Consider the following 23,036-nt stretch of genomic DNA (forward strand, 5'->3'; position numbering starts at 1 on the left):
GGCTATTGAAAAAAAAATATTTTGAAAAATGCCAAATTTGTTAAATTTTGAATTTTTGAAAATCGTCAAAAATGACGATCTATATTCAAATTTTGGCTCAATTTTTTTTTGTATAATACCTTGTACTGATCTTAAAAGATCCTGAAATTTTTAGAACTGTGTTTTTTTTTAAATATAAATTTTTCAATTTCAAAAACAAATTTTCTTTTCTTTTTCGCAACTTCTAAATAATGTAAAGTTATGCAGATACATAGTATTGTAATTTTGAGCATTAAAAAGTTAAATGTACGACGTAGAAATATTAAATAATAAATTAATTTCAACTTTTTTTTCTATTTTTTGAACGTCATCTTAAAGTCAGGCTTAACACATGATATAATTTCTTATTTTTTTAACGCATGATATATTTTGTCCGTTTTTTCACTTCAATAACAGTTTTTAACGTCAAATAACTCAAACAGATATTAATTTTCAATAACAATCAGAAATAATGTGGTGAGAATATCAATTTTTTTTCGTTCTTTTGAGTACTTGTTTACTTACAAATTTTTGCATATTAATGTTGCTAAATCTCAAATTTCAAATCATTTCCATGTTAATAAGACGATAAGTGGCGTCGACTACTTTAAATGAAGTAAAGTGAAAAAAAAATAACAGTTCTAAAAATTTTAGGATCTTTTAAGATCAGTACAAGGTATTATACAAAAAAAATTGAGCTAAAATTTTAATATAGATCGTCGTTTTTGACGATTTTCAAAAATTCAAAATTTAACAAATTTGGCATTTTTCAAAATATTTTTTTTTCAATAGCCTCAAGTATCCCCTTTCAAACAAACGAAAGACCATTCCTGTATCTATAATCGCGTTCGAGATATAACACAAACAAAATTGAAAAAACTGGAAAAATCGCAAAATTTTGAATTTGCATATCTTTTGAAAAAAATTTTTTTATTTTTTTTCCTTTGGCAGAAGTTTGTTGTATGATAAAAGAAAACTTCTGACCAAAATTTATCCAAATCGAAAGGGGTCGATTCCAACTATTGGTCGATTTGACATGGATTGACCCAACTATATTTTACTATCAAGTCGCAACAACAGTAGTAATCCTGTTGCTACAACAGGATTTTTTCCTGTTGTTGCAACATGGCTGCCTCCTGTTGCAGCTACAGGAAAATCCTGTTGCTGCAACATGACTGCTTCTTGTTGCAGCAACAATAAATTTTTTTCCGTGTATACGTCTATAAGTGGCGTACCTGATAGTTCGGAGAGTTTCTATAAAGGAGCACATTTTCAGGTACAGGTAATCAGTTGTAAGACATCAGTGGTCAAGGTCGGTCGAAACTTCAAGGACTTTAACGTTGGGTTTAAATGCTCATTTGAAAGTATTGAGAATATTATATTATTACATTTAGATAGTATTTAGTGAAAAAAAAAAAAAAAAATTGAAACATAACCAAGAGTAACTCAATACTTCAATACTTATTGATTAATTACTTTAATCATTAGGAGAAATTTTATTAGTTCAATATTTAAAGTGAAAAAGTGAGTGATCTTTTTATAATAAATTCCTGAAAAACGTGTTCGATTAAAGGTTATAAAATTAGGAAACTGAATTTTGCCGTGAAAAGTGAGTTAAACACGCGTTCAAAAAACTATGAAGAATACCAAAATGGAAATGGAAGAATATTTATCACAGTTCAAGCCGATCGTAAATCCTTTCAATGCAGAAAAAGATTTACAGTATTCTATTGTATTCCGATTTTCATCAAGGGTAAGACTACTTTTGCAGAATGGCGCAAACGTTAACTGCCGTGGACCTATCGGGAACCCAGTACTTCATCTTGCTATATATTGTCGTGAGTATGATGTTATAGATCGTCTTTTAAAACTCGGAGCAGACCCTCACGCTGTCACAACTAAAAAAGGTTACGAAGGATACACCACGTTTCATATTGCGTGCTTACATGGTACCGATAAACTTGTAAAATTACTAATTACCGAGTATCAGGTTAATATAAATGCAGTTGCTGCTGATGGCGTCCAGCCCATATACTTGGCCGTATTTCGCAGATCCATGACAATTATCAGATTTTTGATACATAACTTTGCAAACTTAAACGCAGAAATAAACGAAGTAATTTTTAAAAAATTTCACGAAAACAAAGAATGGCGAAGTGACTTTGGCGATAAAATATCGCTGTTGACTTATTCATTGCTCTACGACTTTGAAGATTTATTTAAATTATTGATAGAATGTGGTGTTGATTGGAGGATAAAGTTTTCGGGGAAAACATTGTTGATGCTTGCTGTTACGAAATATTCGTGGGACGCTTTTGCATACATGGTATCAAAAATGAGTAAAAAAGAGATTAATTATCGCGACAATAGTGGCTTTACAGCATTGCATTATCTTTATAAGGATCAAACGGTTGAAAACTATCGACATGGCTTAGTTAATGAGGAACTCAAATGTAAAATTCTAGAAAGGCTATTTAACGCAGGTGCTGATATTAATTTATCAATAAACGGTGATTCTTCGACAATGATAGTGAATTTAGCAGCTAAATATCATGATTACAACGTACTCAAATTCTTACTGCCAAGACAGAAATTTTTGCCAATTTCACAACCTCTTTATTATGCGTTATTCTCAAATAGAGGTGGTAACTTATTAGACCATAATAACTTAGATAGATTTAAAACAACTATTGATGTTATTGTTCAAAACATAAAAATTAAAATTAAAATGGGTTTTCCTGTTCTTGCTGATGAAATCGATAGGATGAATAACATGATCCCAGAATATTTTAGCAGAAAGCAGAGTGATTGGAAAATCTACGAAGACCAAATTCAAGAAGAGTTGAATAAGCTAAGAAATGAAGTGATCATTGTTCGTGATAAAAAAGTTTGTTTGTTAAGAATTCTGACAAAACAAAACGGGAAATTGAGACAATTCGTCAGGAATAAAGTACTGATTGAAGCTTGGGAAAGTTATCTTAGACGTGTTGATAATAAATTTAACAGTGAAATTGCTGAAATAATCTATACCATGATGAAAATACACGTGGAATATATAATTGACCGACTAAAGATACTAGATGAATACGAAAATTTATTCTTCTTTAAGAAAAGTAATTTTAACTATGTTCCATTTGATTGCTTGAGAGAAATTATGGATTACTTAGACAATCAATCTTTGAGAAATTTCTTTATAGCTTGGACCGAATGAACATGAAGTTCAATTCAGTGTTCAATTGTTGTAGGATAAATTTTTCCATGCTTAATCACCAAGCAGTATTCAACTTAAACGTTAAAAAATGTTGGACTATGATTTTTCATTTAATCCTGAGTATTTTATGATTTCAAACTATTTTTGATTTTCTAACAATTGCAAAAACATAGAATACATGATATATTTAATTTAATTAATATTATTTTAATATAAATATTTATAATTAGTTACTATGGAATGCTAATAAATTTGTTATATTGTTGATAATTACATATTTTTTAATTTATTTATTTTAATTTATTACTGTCTATACAATTTCATTCATTACTAAAAAATATTTTTTTGCAACAATAGTTGTCCAAGCTTTCTTTCTTAAGCCCAGGCTATTATGGGAACATTAATGACAGTAGAAAGGTTCAAAGACATAAACGGTCCCAATATTAGCGAATATACGGTTGATTTATTGAAAAAAGAGTAAACGTAACTTTTTTCAATAATATTCAAATTTATGTTCAGAATCATGCACGGTCAAACAAAGTCATTATCGCAATTATGTATGCTCAAAAATGGCTCATCAAGAAGAATTATGCATGACGTATTTCTAATTCTAATGTTAAATTACTTAATTAGTCACATTTATTGTTAATAATTTCAATATCCGAACAGTTAATGAATTCATGACTGTTTACTAAGTATATTTTAATTGTTATTGTGTTACATTTGTTTGAAGTGTTGTTTAGGATACAATTCCAGAAATTTCCCTACATGGAAAGAAAATTATGGGAACTATTCCTATAGCATTATGGGAATAGTTCCCATAATACTATAGGAATAATTCCTATACACTGATAGAAGGATTTAGTACAGAGTACTAAATTGATTTAGTAACAAAATTTTTATTCATTTATTTGGGAGAAACAAATATTTTGTACCCATCAATATTATTTGTTACAGCTTAATAAATGATTTCTTTATATGAACAAAGCCTTATTACATGGAAATAAATATTTAGTTCCACCAAATAATATTTAGTAACAGGTACTAAATATTTTTTTGGCAAGTATTGTCAGTAGATGGCTATGCTTTAATTCCAATTTTTATGTGATACATAATCTATTCACTAACTCAGATTATTTTATTCAGCTCGATTTTGGGAGATTTATTAAACCTTTAAAAACACACATACTCCCAATAAATATCTTCTATTTATGTCTTTTCTCAGTGGAGTTTAGATTAAGTTTTTTAATTTGTCTATTATTGATGTGTTAAAAACTTGTTTAATTTTTAATTTTATAAATGTCTCAAACGAAAAAATATAATTTAATGAGGTTCTTTTCTTTATAATACATTATATTTTTACTTAAAATTATTTATTTTAATCATTTTTATTTATTTTAAGTTAAAAAGTTAGATTACACGCTAAAATGAGTTAAAAAATTAATTTTTTTGATACCAATAAACGATTTATTGAGTACCAATAAATCATTTGATAAATACTACTAAATATTTATTTGGTGGAACTAAATGAGCTTTAATAAATGATTTAGTACCTATTACTAAATATTTGGTAATGAAAGGTTTGTTACTAAATCATTTAGTATCTGTTACTAAATCTTATTAAATAGAACTAAATCCTTCTATCAGTGTTGTAACGTCCACGTTTTCAAAATATAAATATCTAATTTGTCTCCGGCTCGAAATTTGCTCGCCGGAGTCCAGAGTCATAAACGGGGATCACATTATCAATAACAAAATATAAACAAAACACTTCATGTTAAATAAATCAAAAAAATAAGGAAACCTCTTTATTGGCTTGATCATATTAATAAACGATATAAACAATATAAGCAAATTAAACAATATAAACAATACATTAGAACACTCTTTTCTTTTTATTTAAGACAACAAATATCAAAAAGCTTAAGTGATAATATGTACAAACTTTATATCAAAATCACGGACGCTAGATATAAGGAGGACGCTCGCCGTGTATTGCAAGCGCCCAAAAATTAAAGGATAGATCATTTTCCGCACTCTGTCACTAGAGCGCGTTCGTGCTGCTCAGACGAGGTTTTTTAAGTTTTTGCGCGAAATGCAATATTTTCATATGACTGTCACTGTATTGAATGTTGGTGAATTTTTTGAATGAAAAAAAAGAATAGGAAATGAATGATTACTTTAAAAATAATTAAAAAATACACATTTTGAAAGTGAAAATAGAATTGAAAAAAAAATTAATCTCGTTAATAGTTAAATATAATTTATTAACTTAATGTTTCATATTTTGTACGATTATAAACTTAGAAGTAGAATATAAAATTTATAATGATAATAAATAATAAAAATAAATTATTAACAATATTTCAAGATAGTTTCGAATGTTTGCGGTGTTTTTTTGTAATTAATTTTCGCTCATTAAAGGTTCGATTAATTAAATTAACTAAGAAGTTCCCGCGCATGACAATAAAGTTGTTCAAAATTTTAGCCATAAGCTCTTTTCTGTGTTTCTCACAACCTAAAATAGGTAAACTTTTTGCTTTCACAATTTTCTCTAAAATTTCGTGCAACGTATCCGGCAATGTAAGCTACTACACTGTCACTCGTCGAAACCACATCATAATCATGATGATAGTGTGGGTCGTCAGAGAAATCAGGATTTTCTTCGCCTTTATCTTCATTGAGAGAAGTGTTTTCTTCTTCTTGATCTTGACCGAATATAGTATTGCCATTAAAATCTTCAGCAGCAAATGAATTTTCAAATAGATAATAATTATCATGACATAAATGTTTATCCTCATCAATATCATCATCACTGTCTTCATTTAGGATATTATCAAATGGTTCTCTAATGAAAGAATGAAAACTGGATGCTGCTTCTTCATCACTGTCATCGTCCAGCAAACTTTCAAAAGGTATTTTAGCAACAGAAACGTTTCCATCCATATCTTGATTAGATGAATTGTTGTTATTGACAATACCATTTTCAACAATAGCGTCTATGTCATCAAGCCAATTTTTTTTTAAAGCAGTGGCTGCAGCCAATGATTCTTTTGATTGCATTAAAGATTGAAGAAGCTCACCGGCAGTGACATTGGACCCTTTCGGTGGAGTGACTAAGGAATAGGAGCATAATAACCGGAAAACTTGCCCAAAAAGAATAGTATCGGGATGATCATTACACCGACAGACATTTCGCATTATACCGAAAAATTTCTGAAAAAGATTTAAAGTTAAAACATTACAATATTCACAAAATAGTAAATTATACAAGCTCAATTGATACTTGTGAATTTTATAGGTATATTTTCATTGATACATACTTCTAATTGATCTTGATTAAGACGTGACGTCATCAAATAATCATAGTTGCACTTTTCTTTCAAAAATTCTGCCAACTCGAGAGTAGCTTGCAGTGTGATTTTTAATCCTGTCAGAGTACTCGGAGTAATTGCAAAAAAAAAATTTGCCTTCGATTTCATCGTCCTGTTTTTGTTTTTTCTTCTTTTTTTTATTGAGTTGCTTCTCATCATTTGCTTTAGCTTCCCAAATTTTTAGATAATCTGTAATATTCTGTTGAACTATCTATAAACAACCTCCTGAGTCCAATTGAAGATAATGATATTTAATCGAGTAAACCCACGTAAAATTGACTATCTTTTTTGAGCTATTCGACTGATTTTTTACGTTAACTAGTGTTTGGAAAATTTAACAAAGAAGGTTTGCTTTTTATTTTACTATGTATATAACAGCAGGTTGAATTATTAGGAACTACTTTGCTCTCATGATCATATAACGTAAGTCAGATCGTAGTGGGATACTTTGGTCACATTTTATTAAAAATTAAAGTCCGTTTCAATTGATTTTTTCAACATTTTGCAAAACAAGTAAAAATTTATCCGAAAAAAAACTTTAACGCTGATTATAAAGTATTTTGTAATTGAAAAATTACATTAGATTTCTCAAACGTGTTGTCAACTGTATCTTTGGTGCAGCTTTGAAGCACTCTATTTTTTAAATTAATAAACAAATAGAAAAATGTTTTAAATTATATCTGTGGAGAATTTTACTCTTTACAAACGCTCAATTAGTTGTATTTTCTGTGATTCCAATATAGTTTGAGCTATTGTGAAAAAGTTGAGAAAACTTGTGAATTTTCGGAAAATTCTACTCAGACATTATATAGGATTTTGTATAATTATATAGAACTTTATAAAATTATGTATATTTATATAAAATTTTAAATTACAATTAGGTAAAATTATTTATAATTTTACAAAATTATATAAAATTATACATAATTTTGTATAATTGTATATAATTTTATATAATTATATCTTATTATATAAAAATTTTTTCCCCGGGTAGATAAAATTATATATAATTATACAAAAATATATAAAATGATACATAATTTTATATAATTATATATATTTATATAAAATTATACATAATTTTATATAGTTTTGTATAATTATATCTTATTATATAAAAATTTTTTTCCCCGGGAAGATAACATTATATATAATTTTGTATAAATATATAAATTTATACAAAATTATATAAAATTATACATAATTATATTAAATTTTATATATATTTATATAAAATTAAATCAAATTATATATAATTAGATATAATTATATATACTTTTTTTTTCCCCGAGTGGTCTCGGTATCGCCGATAATATTTTCAAAAACGTCTCGTCTCGTCTCGTCTCGCTTTTCCGAGATGAGAACGAGACGAGAACGAGACGAGACGAGAAAAATCTTGCTCTCGTGTGAAGTCCTAGCAGAGATATATATATATATATATAACAGCATATATATATATGCTGCTATGCTATATATATATATATATTAGGGCGTTTCAAAAAAAAAAAATTTTTTTTTTCTTAGAACCAGGCTCAAAAGTTTCGTTTAGATGCCAAAATAGGCCCCTGAAAATATGAGCTCTTTATATTATTATTAAAGTTGTCAGCCTCGCACTTTTCGATTTCCCATAAGAATAACACAGGAAAAAAGTTTTTTTTTTTTCTGATTTTTGTAACTAATAAACCATAAATTTTTCTGCAATTTCTATTAAATATTTTTGTAGAGAATTGAACGCTCTACAAAAAAGTACTGACATCATTTTTCGATTAATCAACTCATTCAAAAGTTATTCAAGGTCAAAGTTGAATTCATTATCAATTCAGCCGTTTTCTTCATAATCCTCCGAAATTTATTTTTTCTGATTTTTTTAACTCATGAACCATAAATTTTTCTGCAATTCCCATCAAATATTTTTGTAGAGAATTGAACGCTCTACAAAAAAGGTCTGAAGTCAATTTTTGATAAATCAACTCAGTCAAAAGTTATTCAAGATCAAAGTTTAACTTACCCTCAATTCAGCTGTTTTTTTATAATACTCTCAAATTTATAAGTTTACGGGTTTCAAAACAACCGAAAAGTTTATTTCTAAGTTCTTAGAGTTAAAAAAAATTACAACTATTATTTTTCGTTCTCGAATATTGCGGTAATTTTATTGAAAAAATATTTTTATATAATTTGCGCTTGAAAATAACTGAAATTTTATGTATTTTTTGAAAAGTTATCAGTGTTTTTAAGTTTTTATTGCTTATAACAATTGAGATATATATTTTTTTTAATAAATTTGAAATTTTTTTATCCAACAATAATTTTTATACATTTGCATTAAATTGATCTTGCTGTAGAGTTGTCTTATTATAATTAGGATATCTCAGCCGATGTTCGCGAACTACTTGCAATAAGTATTGCAGTTGTTCTTCATCTTTTGTGAGCCAGTTGTTGTATTCCTCGATCAAAGCGACCCCTCGTTCAGCTACGTCATTTGTCACTTTTAAGGTATTAAAATGTTCTAAACATTCCTTATATGAATCATTACTGCACCATGTTGAAACATCATCTTCCAAAATCGCATGGCAAATCGAATTTGCTGAACAACTCTACGGAATTTTTGGAGACAAATTCACTCAAATCTTTTGCAATAAAGATTCTAGATTCTTCAGTAACTTCATACCGTTGACGCATTGGTGAAGAACTTTCTCGATTTTTAATTGCCATAACAATTTTTTTCTTCACATCAACTGATACGTTACTGTCAAATAATGAGAGTATGACCAATTCTTCATTTAAGTACCACAAGTGCTCAATCATTTTCTGACAAGCTCGTTGTAACACCGGTGGATCTACGTTTTTAGAGTGAATCAAATTCTTCATGAACTCTAAGTCATTGTTCGGCGCTTGGATAGCAGAAGTTGAATTATACCATACTCTAATATAAAATGAAATCACAAAAATACAAATTCGGCGTAAATTTTTCTCTTCTTGAGCTAAAAGATTAAACTGATGGCGAAACAAAAATATTTTCAAGCTATAGATGGCCTTTGACATCCATCGCGCATGGTGCATGGCACCAGGTCGTTTAAAGGAAAAATTTTCTTCAGAAAAACTATCAAGGAATACTAAGCATAAGAGTAAAAGCTCTCGATAATCATCTCGAGGCTGTGACATCTGAAAAAAATAAAAAATAAATAATCAACTGAAAGTTAGGGATTAAAAAGTCTCAATAAGAGCAATAAAAAATTTGTACCTGTAAGCAATTGTTAATGAAAGTAACAATTTCAGCTTTTTTTCCTGTCAAAGTATTTGCGATAATTTCATCTTCCATTCCGCTTTTATAATTTGATTGGTCAACCTTGTTCCAGTAACTTTTGAATCTAACGAATATTGGAACATTAGGACCAGATGTCGTTTTCCAAAAAACTTCAAAAACTCCCCTCAAAATAATCTCCATTATATGATGGCGACATGGAAGCCAAACTAATTTTCTGCCAAGTGCTTTTTCGATCATAACACAAGTTCCTTTGTGAATACCTGAATCAAAAAAAGATACAAAGGTAAAATCAAACATCCGAGCTTCATAAAAATTATAAACATTAAATGATTTATACCAGTATTTACAGGTGGCGTATCAAAACACATTGCTTTTACATACGGAGCAACTTCCCACTGGTTCAAAGTGTCAATAACAGCTGAAGCTTGTTTAAGAGCACTTCCATCGTCAGCTTTTGGAACTCCGAGAAGTTGATCAACCCCAGAAACTGATAAAGAGAACTTTGCAATACGGTCTACAGTTTCTGAACCTTTAATATCACTGAGAATTTTTCCATCCCAATGCACCACATAACGATCGTCTTTGTGAAATTCTGATTTAAGATCCTTAGTAATATTTGATCTATATTTATTTCGCGCTCGGTAAATTGTACTGTAACTCAGATTTAGAGTTGACAAATCAATTCCAACACTTTTGTACGCAGCAGCTAAAATGAAAATGGCATTCCTATGAGTGACTTTTGATCGATCGAGTGCAGCACAGAGTTCAGGTGTCATTACATCAATTTTTGGAATTTGTTTTGGTTGGCTGAGTTGACTTTCAAAATCAGATACATCAGTAGATACATGACTTGTTGTAGCTGACAAGTTCGATCGAAATATTGCAGATTTTTGGGTTGCTAGAGCGACGTTAGGCTCAGGTTCATTTGTATCTGAAAACATTAATTCAAAGTATATGATAATAGTAATAAATGAATAATTAAAGTAGCAGTTGGTTCAGAACTTACCAACAGGCTCTACGTCCATAGCATCGTCAGGATTTTCCTCTGGATTTAATCCAACACTATTATTTATCAAACCAAATCTACTTTTTGAACGTTGACCGGATAAAAACAATTTTTTTTCATCAGTGAGATATTTTTCGACATTTACTTTGGCAATATCGAATAACTTTGTCAATTTTTGATGAAAAACTGCTTCATTTTTTATCTGTGTAGCAGACCGTCTTCGTCGAGAACATTTTTGTAATTTTTTGTCTTCCTCTAATATTTTTTCAAATTTTTTTAAGGCATATTTTTTCCCACACGTTGGGATGCCAGCTTCAGACCATATAAGATCAAGTTTATCAATCGTTATTCGTATACTTTTTTTATAATCTAGTTTAAGAATATTTTTTTGATAAAAAAATACCGCTATAACCTCTTTTATTGTAGGAAGTTTATGTCCAATAAAATTCTCAATTAGATCACCAATAACATTAATCAATTGATTCATTTTTCACGTAATAATGTAATTCACAGTAGAAATGTATATTTTAAAATTATTAATACTCACTAATTACTCACGAATGCCCATAACTTGTGTAAACAATACGTTTAATAAATAAAATAAACATCAAAACAATAAATTAAACTAATGACATGATGACATTTACCCTCAGCGCCATCTAGTTATGGATTTTGAAAATGACATCGCCAAAATAATTGTACTACCAATATACTTGACAAATTTAAATCACATTTAAATAAATTTTTCATCGATTAATTATCAAAGAAAAACTTTTGATAATTGATATAACATAGGACACCTGCCGTGAATTATTTTATTAAGAAATGTTTAAGTCGAATTTTTTAAACTGTTGTTTAGTTTAAATAATTTTCAAACTAATTTTTGAAAGAAACTTCAAACTAATGTTAACTAATGTTAAAAAAATGATCTCAATTTAACGATTGATGTTAATTTTCAACAACCAGAATTTTTAAATGTCGGGTTAACTGTCAATGATAATTTGTTTTAAGTACCCTGTCCACATTTACTATAAAGCAGGAAATAAAGATTAACAGTTTTCAGAAGTCTAATTTATATTTTGTAAAATGTTTTGGTTTCAATTTTTCTAAAAACATAATATTTTGCCAAATCAGTCAATAAAACAGCTGAATTGAGGGTAAGTTAAACTTTGATCTTGAATAACTTTTGACTGAGTTGATTTATCAAAAATTGACTTCAGACCTTTTTTGTAGAGCGTTCAATTCTCTACAAAAATATTTGATGGGAATTGCAGAAAAATTTATGGTTCATGAGTTAAAAAAATCAGAAAAAATAAATTTCGGAGGATTATGAAGAAAACGGCTGAATTGATAATGAATTCAACTTTGACCTTGAATAACTTTTGAATGAGTTGATTAATCGAAAAATGATGTCAGTACTTTTTTGTAGAGCGTTCAATTCTCTACAAAAATATTTAATAGAAATTGCAGAAAAATTTATGGTTTATTAGTTACAAAAATCAGAAAAAAAAAAAACTTTTTTCCTGTGTTATTCTTATGGGAAATCGAAAAGTGCGATGCGGAACACCTTAATATTAATATTAAGGGCTCATATTTTCAGAGGCCTATTTTGGCATCTAAACGAAACTTTTGAGCCTGGTTCCAAGAAAAAAAAAAAAATTTTTTTTTTTTTGAAACGCCCTAATATATATATATAGGCCGATAATCAGAAAAGTCCTGCGGACTGCGCACTTTCAGCAGAGGTAGCACATACGACCGCTTCTAAGCAGTGGGGAAGACACCTGCTGTAAGTGATCTATTAAATAGACACGTAATCAAGTTGAGGAAATCTGAAAGTAGGACTTTGTAAGTTTTTATATCAAAATGATCAGGCCCCAATGAGTTTGAGGTCAGTCTCATGATAGCTTCTCTAACTTCAACTGATGTTAGCTCCTTCAGCGTGAAGACTTCCTGGCATTCAATGACTCTCGCACTCAAATAGTTATAATCTATTGGAAAATTTGGTTTACTTGCCACAGTCACGAAGTAATTATTGAGCTCGTCCAAATCAACTTCTGAAATCAAATCAGAGCCTGGTTTCTTGTCAAGCCCTAGGTGACGCAAATCAATCCATAAAGCTTTTGCATCTTTACTTGCTTGCAAAAGATGATCAAAGTAGCTCTTCTTCGCCTCCGCAATCCTGTTCTTTATCAGTTTCCTCATGCCACTGTATTCTTTGAACGCAAACCCAGATCGTTTGTAAATTCTATAGAGCTTTGAACGCCGATGCAGAAGTTCTTTGATACCTTTGTTTATCCACGGCGCAGACTGCTCCCGAACCTCAATCTCGTGCAGAGGCGCAACTGCATCGATGACTTCAGTTAACCTGCAATGTAGACTTATATTCATCAAGTTCACGTTCTCCACATCAAGTACATCCATAAGATCGTAACTAATACAAGCAGCATGGACTGACTCATCAGTAATGTTTCTCCAGTTTTTACACCATATCCTCTTCCGACCACGTACAGGCACACTATAATCATATTCAATCGAAATCAGATCATGATCCGCAAGAAACGGCTCCGACGATTGCCTCGACGATACGACTAGATCCAAATTACTCACTAAGCAATGATCAATCCAGGTATGTGAATTAGCCGTATGATGTGTAGGCTTATATTACACCTGGTGCAAGCCCAGACTGCCACTGAACTCCACTAAACTGTCTGACCTCAAATTAACAGCTAACAGATTAATATTAAAATCGCCCAGTATAATTACATGTCTATAGTAGGGCATAATGCCATCCAAATCGGCTACCAGGAGATCCAAAGTAGTTGACAATGGTGGGTTATATACTGCTCCAATTAATATTCTCTGCCTCGATGAATGCCAAATTTCCATGAGTAAATATTCAATTATCCGGAAATACTAGATACAAGGTCATTTCTTCATTATGTATCTAGACACAGAGCATTTTGCCATTTTCGAATGCAGCCTAAATTCTTATTATTATAAATTGACTATTGGTGAGAATGATATGAAACCTTGAAAAGGCACAACTCCAAGCAAAAACCCATTTTATCATATAAATGCACTGGCCACAAAATTTTTCTTATTCTCTTAATAATATAGATTATTATTATTATTATTATTATTATTATTATTATTTAATTATTATTGTTGTTTTAACTATTATTGCCTACTAAATGAAAATTATGTTGTTGTCACATGAAAATCATGTGGCAGCCCCAATTTTTTTTTCCGTGTATATATTATAGGAATCATTTCGAACTCACTCCGCACGAAGATTTTATCAATATTTTATTTTGAGAATGATTCCCATAATGGAATAGGAATGATTCCTATAATATTCTAAGAATCCTTCCTATACCATTATGGGAATAGTTCCCATAATGATATAGGAACCATTACTATATCATTATGGGAATATTTGCCATAATATTATGGGAATGGTTCCTATAATTGTTTAGGAATCATTCCTGTAATTATAGAAACCATTTCTATACCATTATGGGAACCATTCCCATCGTTATGGGAAATGTTCCCATAATTCTGGGAAAATTTCCTACAATTATGAGAACAGTTCCCATAATTGCCTGGGAACTGTTCCCATAAAATTATGAGAATAGTTCCCATATTTTTCTTTCCGTGTAGAACCATTTTAATGCAAAACGAGGCGTTTAAGGTGATCACTCATCTATTTTCATCCTCTTTTAATTATCCGGAAATATTTTGTAACGGGGTGGTTAGCCCTGTCCAATTGGTCACCCCTTTCCTCTTTGAAAAGGGTGCCACTGGGATTTTATACTCGGTGTCCCAGAAACCGGGGAGCATGAGAAGGAAAGATCGGGTCGTGAGAAGTTGAGAAAGGCTGAAAAATTAATACTGAGAAACAATTATTAACAATTTAATTATTTATTCAATGTAAACAATTTTAATTTAACAAAATTCCTTAATAATATTACCCTTAAAATTAACCTATCAATTACTTAATTGTGAGGACCTCTCACCTACGCAGGCACTTGCCAAAAATTACAACTAAATATCCTTAAATTCTTTCAACTATAGATCATTACGCATCTATCTTCTTAATTTCTTAACTCTACATAGACCATTACGCATCTATCCTTAATTTCCTAATTCAATCATAGACCATTACGCATCTAGATTCCTAATTTCTAAATCCTCGTCCAACTGACGGAATAACAAACAACATATTTTACCCAATAAAACCTCAATATTTCGTATTTTCCAAAATTCCAAAATTACGCCTAACAATTTCTTAACACAAAATTCTGACCTTCGATTTTAATTCATTAAATTCATTAATATATCTTCTAAACTAAATTCATTTCCAACTCACTAAATTTTCTACTAAAGTTATCAATCAATTTATTCTAATAAACCCACTGATTTATTTCATTTCCTGATCTCCACTAAATAATCTTTAACAAAGCTCACTACATAATTTTCTTAACAAGTTCGGTAATCAATTTTCTAAATTCACTAAATTTCTCAATAAATACATTCGCTAAATTAACTAAATTAGTTAAATTTAGCCCACCGGCCTAAATCTAATTTAACACAATTTCTTCAATTCAACTCTGAAATTCTAAAACGTCTCAACAAAATTACCACCGTGGAGCATTATAGAATGACCTTCACTAACTTAATTTTAATTCTTAATTCTCCTTAAATAAATTCTAGGCGCTATTTCTTAATTAATTTCTGTCTCGAAAATTCTTAACTAAAATTAATTTATCATAGCCGACCGGTCTATAATAAATTACTAATAAATTATTTACCAATAAGTTAACAATTTATCTATTAAATATAAAAGTCTAGCGACAAAACTAACTACTTGACCTTGACGATAGAAACTAAAGTACGAATTTGCTAATACAAAGATGACCGCTCAAGAAATTAAATTTAATTATTTTGGCCTCTTAATTAAATTATTAATTAATTTGGCCTAAAATAACTCAGAATACCTGACAACTGAAACCGGTACTCCAGCGATGAAATCTTTTCCCAGTAGAAAGAAAATGACGAGATCAGCTCCACTGTGCCTACTGACTTCCAAGGCTCCAGAAACTCGTATCTCCAAATTACACCCAGCTCCCCAATCTTATCCTCGATCAATTTATCCTAGAAATTCCAGTAAATAAATATTTCGAATAAGACGAAGATCGTCAGCCAAATGGCGTAACGACAAGTAATTTTTAACAAAATACCGGACAATAAAATTTAATCGCTTCGTTCCATTCGTGAAGCCTTAAGAAATCAACTACTTACTTGTCTCAGAAAAATATCCCACGCTGGAACACAGTTACCCAACGTACTCGCAAAAATTTGCCGGAAGAAAGAGAGTCTTGACACAACACCCGGCGTTTTTATAACCTCTCCTCGTGCTCTCCAACTTTCCTATCTTCGCTCCCGCGCTTCATTTTCCGGGGACTGTAGTGGGGACTTTCGATTAGCACGCCCGGTGACAAGTCGAAACTACTTGTCAAAAATCGAAAGGTAAGGGAAAGCCCTGACCTACCGTGCGTTAATTAAGTGGTCGATAATGACCCCGGGAAGTTCGATTTTCCCTGTTACAATTTAGTAGCTATATATTTCATTTAGTATCCTAATTTATTACTTATAAATGACATTACTATAAATCATTTATTATTATCAATTGTTTAGATTTTAAGAATTATTGCAAATAATATTAAGTGTAATTATGATATATAAGAAGAGAGTAGTTGCAAGCCATCATCATAAATTATACTGGATTGTAATTTAATAGGTGAGGTGCGTCCAGAAGCTGGGAAAAATTTTCGTCTTCGTCGACCCGGCTGTTTAGCAACGAAACAACTTAGTCGATACTTTCAATTTATTTTTTTTTCAAACTTTTCACTTTCAAAATTATTTTTTTTTCGTTTTCGGTAGATCCTTAGTCTGTGACTGATTGAAAAATAAAAACCAATGGAAACGAAAAAGACGCCATTCAGTCACACCCGATATGGATAGATAGATTTCTTGGATGAATATTGAAAAAAGTATGTAATTTAAAGACAAAATACTAGAATAATTTTAAGTGGGCATGTAGAAGCTTAATCTGTTGGAAAATTTTTAAATTAGCAGAATGAATTTGAAAAATAAAAAAAATTAGACGAATAATAGTATAAATTATAGGTAATTACGGGAAATTTAAATTAAGACAAATGTGATAGATTTATTATCTTCTACGGTTGAAAATTATTTCCATAAAATTGACAGGATTCTAATATTTTTAAAAATAAAAAAAATTTTCAAACACAATTATCAAACGTAAGTATTACGTTTAATTTAATTAATAACTAACTAAACGAATAAATACTTCTAAATATTGAATAATAATAATAATAATAATCATAGAATAATAATAATTATAGAATATCTATAAAAATTGATTATTTTAAACGATAAGCAATAGTGATCATCATTAGTGTCATCACCAATAAAAGCTGAATAGAAGTAGTTATTTTCGATTCATGGATCGATTTTGCGTATCGATTCTGATAAAATTTAACAAATATCTCAAAAGAATGTCTTAAATGCGTAAATAAGAGAACATTTCGCTGTAATGAAATGATTATAATTTTCGCTAATACCGGTTGCCTTGGAAAGTTTCAATATCTACTGCTAGTTACTGCACTGCAATATACCGACGATAAGTATCAAGGGTTAACAAAGTATAAATTTATATAATCTGATGTTAGTAAATTGGAGAAATACTTTATTCGACGACGCATTTTCATTTTATGTCCAGAGTAATTATAATGCCATCCCAATGTAATCACAAGGTAACCACATAGTAAGTACGCTGTTAGCAGCTAGACAAGGACTTTAAATTGTCAAAGCAAGTACGAATGGCATTTACTAGGACTCGTGAGACGAGCCTTTGTTCCGCTTCATCTATTTTACAACACTAAATAAATTATATCGACACTAAATTATACATACATCTGATAATTATTATTAAATATATTCTAAATATCATTATTAGTTAATTCATACTATACACTGTAAAAAATCCGGAGTGAATCGGGAGTGAATTTCACTCCCATCACTCGGAGTTCCGGAGTGAAGTAATTAATCACTCCGCGAAAAACATCCGCGTTCGGAGTTTTTAAAATAAATAAAATAAGGATGAATTTTCGTTCTACAAAAAAAATCTCAAAATTAATCTTTATATATATATTTCTTCTGTGTGTGTGTTTGTCACTGAACCCCTCCTAAACGGCTGGACCGATTTTAATAAAATTTTTTGTGTGTCTTCCGGTGGATTCCAGAATGGTTTAGATTCACAATTCAGTCCACGAGAAAATGTTTATTTAATAGATTTTTTATTTATAAATTGTTGTTGATCTTGACTACCGACATGCACTTTTCATATATTTTATAAATATCATATATGAGCAAGATCACGTCAACCGTCAACTAGACCCCCTATTTTCCACTTGATCATGAAAATTAAGTTAATGTATTTTTTTTTATAAGTATATACCAAGATAAAATGATCCCCTAAACGGTTTTTAAAAATTTCGATTTTAACAATAATTTTTTTTACAATGAAAATTTTCGGTACTTTTAATTAAAAAATGGATTGTAAATCAACCGTTAAAGTTAAATTAATGGGACTTGAAGGATTTGTTTTTAAAATGTTTATATTTTGATAAAATATTAATAACTAAAAATTATTTGTTTATTATCATATTGTTAATGAACTTTTAAGTTAACAAATGAAAATTTCACTGACTTCTCGGTGAAAAAATGAATTTTTTTTTATCGGTTACATGCGTTATTTATTAAAGTTTAAGATTTCAGAAAAAAAATTCACTGCTCGCGATTTGTTTAAACAATATAAATTTATTTATCACAGCGCGCCGAGCGCCAGGCGCTGTCAGAATACCGCGCCGTCGAACGTCAGACTATGTTACAGCTTCGATTAATTATAATTAAAAATAACAATTAAAAATATAATTATCAAACAAATTTTATTATCATTATGATCAATATTATGACTAATAAAATGAGTAAATTCTCTATTATTAAAGAAAAATAGAAAAAACGAACTAGTAATAAATATTAAATTTTGTAGACATTTGTTAACTTTATTTTTTTTTTTTTTTTAATTTGGTTAATAAAAACTTTTTTATCTTCCGACACATTATTATATTATTAATCTTAAGATATAGGGGAGCCTGGGGCACGACGGCCCCCTTAAGCCGATTTTTTTTTTTGTGGCTATTAACCATCAAATTCATTTATTTGCCATCTGCTTTGGACGAATCAGTCGAAATTTTGCAAAAAATTGAAAAAGAAATTTTTTTTTATTAAAGCTATTACCATCAAAATCTAGAGACTCGCCTTCCAGAAAACGTCGTCGAGGGAAAATCACGATTCTTACGAGTTTTGAGTATCGCCAAGAACTCACAGAAAAAAAAAAAATCAAAACCAAAAAATTTGAAAAAAAAAAATTTTAAATATAAAAATGATGATTGCCATTGTCTGTATTGCAATCGACTTTCCTTAGAGTCCTCAGAGTCATGGATTCAATGTAAAGATTGTAATAAATGGTCTTATGATTCTTGCGCAGGAATTGGCGAAGATTATCCTGACGAATATGTTTGTGATCATTGCGAATAATCGTATATTCATTAAAGTATCTCGATATGATTTTCTAATCATCAAACATTTATATTTCATGATTTATTCAAAGTGTAATTTTTGTTAACGTCTTAAAAAATTATTATAAATTTTGTTTTTAAGCTATTAATTAGTTTTAAATAGATAATAATTAAAAATATAATTAATTTCTTTTATTGCACTCAGAAGTTTTAAACCTACGATTAAGAAAAAGTACAGAGATGTTATTTAGCAATGAATTGGTAACATTAGTTTACATTGATTGAAATCACAGGTTGAGTTTTCATATTGAGCTTTTTAAATACGTAATATCTTGAACCAGACTTTTTTTTTTTTATATTTTTATCAAGTCAAAATTAGAAATATGAATTGCGTAGAGTAAGACATCCTTGGAGGAATTCAAATTAAACTTTGAGATTAGGTTTCTGTCTGGTGCAGATAATACCGTGATCAATAATTCATAATATAATTATTACTGTTTTAATTTTAAAAAACTGTGTTTTCAATTTTTTATAAGATATATAATTCAACTTTTCATTCAATTTTTCAGTTTAATTAAATTCATTCTCATTCATTGACCTGAAAAGGCCTAAAATAATGAATTCTTTAAATTTGTAATTTTTTTCTCGAGCGGTCCATTATGCTCCACTTATCAGACTTTGGCTCGAAATATTATAAAAACATCATAGAGGCCATAACTTGACGGAAAATAAAAAAAAAATTTTTTACCTAATTTATGAAAGGGGCCGTTATGCCCGAAACCGTCGTGTACCTCTCTCCCTTGTATGATTCAATTTTTTGTTAAATTTTTTAGTTCAATTAAATTTCTTTTAATTCATTTTACCACAAATTTATCATAATTTGAAAAAAACAAAAATTATTTTTCGTTACAATTTTTTTCTCGAGTGGTCCATTATGCCCCACATATCACATATTGGCCCAAAATATCATAAAAACATTATAGAGGTCATAAATTGAGGGAAATTGAAAAAAAAAAATTTTTACCTAATTTTTGAGGGGGGCCGTCGTGCCCCAGGGGGGCCTTCGTGCCCCAGGTTCCCCTATATTTACTCTGTGCGTGTGTTCGTCACTGAACATTTCCTAAACGGCTGGACCAATTTTAATGAAACTTTTTGTGTGTCTTTAGATGGATTCGAAACACACACACAAACACACACACACACACACACACACACACACACACACACACACACACACACACACACACACACACACACACACACACACACACACACACACACATACAGACATAGTGACAACCTCGCGGGGATAGTCAGGGAAGCTTCCTGTGACCTTCAAACGTCGAGATCTGATAAAAACTCGATTTTCGCAAAACGGAACAAAAAAATAACTTCCTGATTTTCAAAATCTTCGATTTTCTTAGCGGGAAGTTAAAAATTATTATCGAAATTCAAGAAAATTTTATGTAATTATGTTAATTTAAAATCAATCAGGTGCTAATTGAAATATTTCATTATAATAACGTTTAAATAATAATTTTCATCAAAACGGTCCAAACTGTAACAGCTCATTCAAATAAGCTTGAAATTTTTTAATTTAAGACGTGTGTACAGGAAAACGTCTGTCTGGTCCGCTAGTAATAATATAGTAATATATTATTATATTATTAATGATAATACAATAATAATATAATAATGTTTCGGAAGATAAAAAAGTTTTTATTAACCAAGTTTAAAAAAAAAAATAAGATAAAGTTAACAAATGTCTACAAAATTTAATATTTATAAATAATATATTGCTAGTTCGTTTTTTCTATTTTTCTTTAATAATAGAGAATTTATTTATTTTATTAGTCATAATATTGATTATAATAATATTAAAATTCGTTTGATAATTATATTTTTAATTGTTATTTTTAATTATAACTAATCGAAGCTGTAACATAGTCTGACGTTTGACGGCGCGGTATTCTGACAGCGCCTGGCGCTCGGCGCGCTGTGATAAATAAATTTATATTGTTTAAACAAATCGCGAGCAGAGAAATTTTTTTCTGAAATCTTAAACGTTAATAAACAACGCATGTAACCGATAAAAAAAAATTCATTTTTTCACCGAGAAGTCAGTGAAATTTTCATTTGTTAACTTAAAAGTTCATTAACAATATGATAATAAACAAATAATTTTTAGTTATTAATATTTTATCAAAATATAAACATTTTAAAAACAAATCCTTCAAGTCCCATCAATTTAACTTTAACGGTTGATTTACAATCCATTTTTTAATTAAAAGTACCTAAAATTTTCATTGTAAAAAAAATTATTGTTAAAATCAAAATTTTTAAAAATCGTTTGGGGGATCATTTTATCTTGGTATAAACTTATAAAAAAAAATACATCAACTTAATTTTCATGATCAAGTGGAAAATAGGGGGTCCAGTTGACGTGATCTTGCTCATATATAAGATATATGAAAAAATTCATGTGGGTATTCAAATGAAAGGTCTCAATGAGTGTATTGTCGGGATGAGCTTATATCTTTAAAAATATCATCAGTTGACAAGATACAATGTCATTTCTTAATTATTGAAGTTTTGAAAGATATAAGCTCATCCCGATGTTACACTCATTGAGTTCTTTCATTTGAGTATCCACATAACATTTTTTATATATTTTATATATATATATTATTTGTGAAATATATAAATATATAAAATATATCAAAAATGCATGTGGGAACTCAAATGGAAGCTCTTGATGAGTATAAAATCAGAATGGGCTTATATTTACGAAAATGTTAATTATTGAAGAATGCCCATTGCATATTGTTAATTAATGATGTTTTTAACTATACAAGCTCATTCCTAAAATTTCTAAATTTATAACATGTGTACATGACAACGTCTGTCGGGTCCGCTAATATATATATATATATATATATATATATATATATATATATATATATATATATATATATATATATATATATATATATCTACATATTTTTTTTTGACAATTTTTAATTATAATTAATTTATAAAAAAAAATAAATAAAAACATTATATAATAAAACATTATATGTTAATTGAATATAAAAAGGGTTTATAAAAATATTTTCTTCACAAAAATTTATTTATTTCTAAATTCATTTATTTTGGGAGTGAATGCGGAGTGAATTTTATCATTAATAAAAATTAACTCCTTCTCGGAGTAAATATCACTCGCGCTGGGAGTGAATCAATTAAAAATCATTCACTCTTCATTCACTCCGCGTTCACTCCGCAAATTTTTTACAGTGTATCAATTAAGTCAAGGAATAATTAGACTGACAACATAAAATTGAATAATTATTTGTGTATTTACTAACAAATTTTTAGCTATACAATTTTCTGTCATTCAACAGAATGTTCTTTCCTTCAAATAAAATATTACTAGTGTTTAAATTATTTAAATTATATTTAATAATATAACATGTAATTCTATAGAAATTAACGAATA

The 23,036-nt window shown here is 29.2% G+C and overlaps 3 protein-coding genes across 3 annotated transcripts; 1 reads left to right on the forward strand and 2 right to left on the reverse strand.

The window, feature by feature from the left end:
- Positions 1-1,669: 1,669 nt before the first annotated feature.
- Positions 1,670-3,331, forward strand: LOC123269045 (putative ankyrin repeat protein RF_0381). Its single transcript, XM_044734545.1, has 2 exons — positions 1,670-3,004; positions 3,296-3,331. The coding sequence occupies exons 1-2, from the start codon at positions 1,670-1,672 to the stop codon at positions 3,305-3,307; spliced, it is 1,347 nt and encodes a 448-aa protein (XP_044590480.1). The 3' UTR covers positions 3,308-3,331.
- A 2,409-nt stretch (positions 3,332-5,740) lies between these two features.
- Positions 5,741-7,058, reverse strand: LOC123269047. Its single transcript, XM_044734547.1, has 2 exons — positions 6,553-7,058; positions 5,741-6,445 (listed from the first exon to the last, which is right to left on the reverse strand). The coding sequence occupies exons 1-2, from the start codon at positions 6,760-6,762 to the stop codon at positions 5,741-5,743; spliced, it is 915 nt and encodes a 304-aa protein (XP_044590482.1). The 5' UTR covers positions 6,763-7,058.
- Positions 7,059-8,912: 1,854 nt separating this feature from the next.
- Positions 8,913-11,532, reverse strand: LOC123269048. The gene is made up of 5 exons (XM_044734548.1): positions 10,875-11,532; positions 10,206-10,799; positions 9,845-10,128; positions 9,265-9,765; positions 8,913-9,197 (listed from the first exon to the last, which is right to left on the reverse strand). Exons 1-5 carry the CDS (start codon positions 11,359-11,361, stop codon positions 8,913-8,915), a joined length of 2,151 nt encoding a protein of 716 aa, XP_044590483.1. The 5' UTR covers positions 11,362-11,532.
- Between the last annotated feature and the right edge of the window lie 11,504 nt (positions 11,533-23,036).

This window comes from Cotesia glomerata, linkage group LG7, assembly GCF_020080835.1.
Source record: "Cotesia glomerata isolate CgM1 linkage group LG7, MPM_Cglom_v2.3, whole genome shotgun sequence".
NCBI classification, from domain to species: Eukaryota; Metazoa; Arthropoda; class Insecta; order Hymenoptera; family Braconidae; genus Cotesia; species Cotesia glomerata.

Coding starts and splice junctions, on each gene's coding strand:
- LOC123269045 (XM_044734545.1), top strand. CDS start 1,670: ATGGAAATGGAAGAATATTTATCACAGTTCAAGCCGATCGTAAATCCT.
- LOC123269047 (XM_044734547.1), bottom strand. CDS start 6,762: ATGATGAGAAGCAACTCAATAAAAAAAAGAAGAAAAAACAAAAACAGG. Junction 6,446..6,552: donor TTAATCAAGATCAATTAGAA/GTATGTATCAAT, acceptor AATCTTTTTCAG/AAATTTTTCGGTATAATGCG.
- LOC123269048 (XM_044734548.1), bottom strand. CDS start 11,361: ATGAATCAATTGATTAATGTTATTGGTGATCTAATTGAGAATTTTATT. Junction 10,129..10,205: donor TACGCCACCTGTAAATACTG/GTATAAATCATT, acceptor TTTTTGATTCAG/GTATTCACAAAGGAACTTGT. Junction 9,766..9,844: donor TCATTAACAATTGCTTACAG/GTACAAATTTTT, acceptor TATTTTTTTCAG/ATGTCACAGCCTCGAGATGA.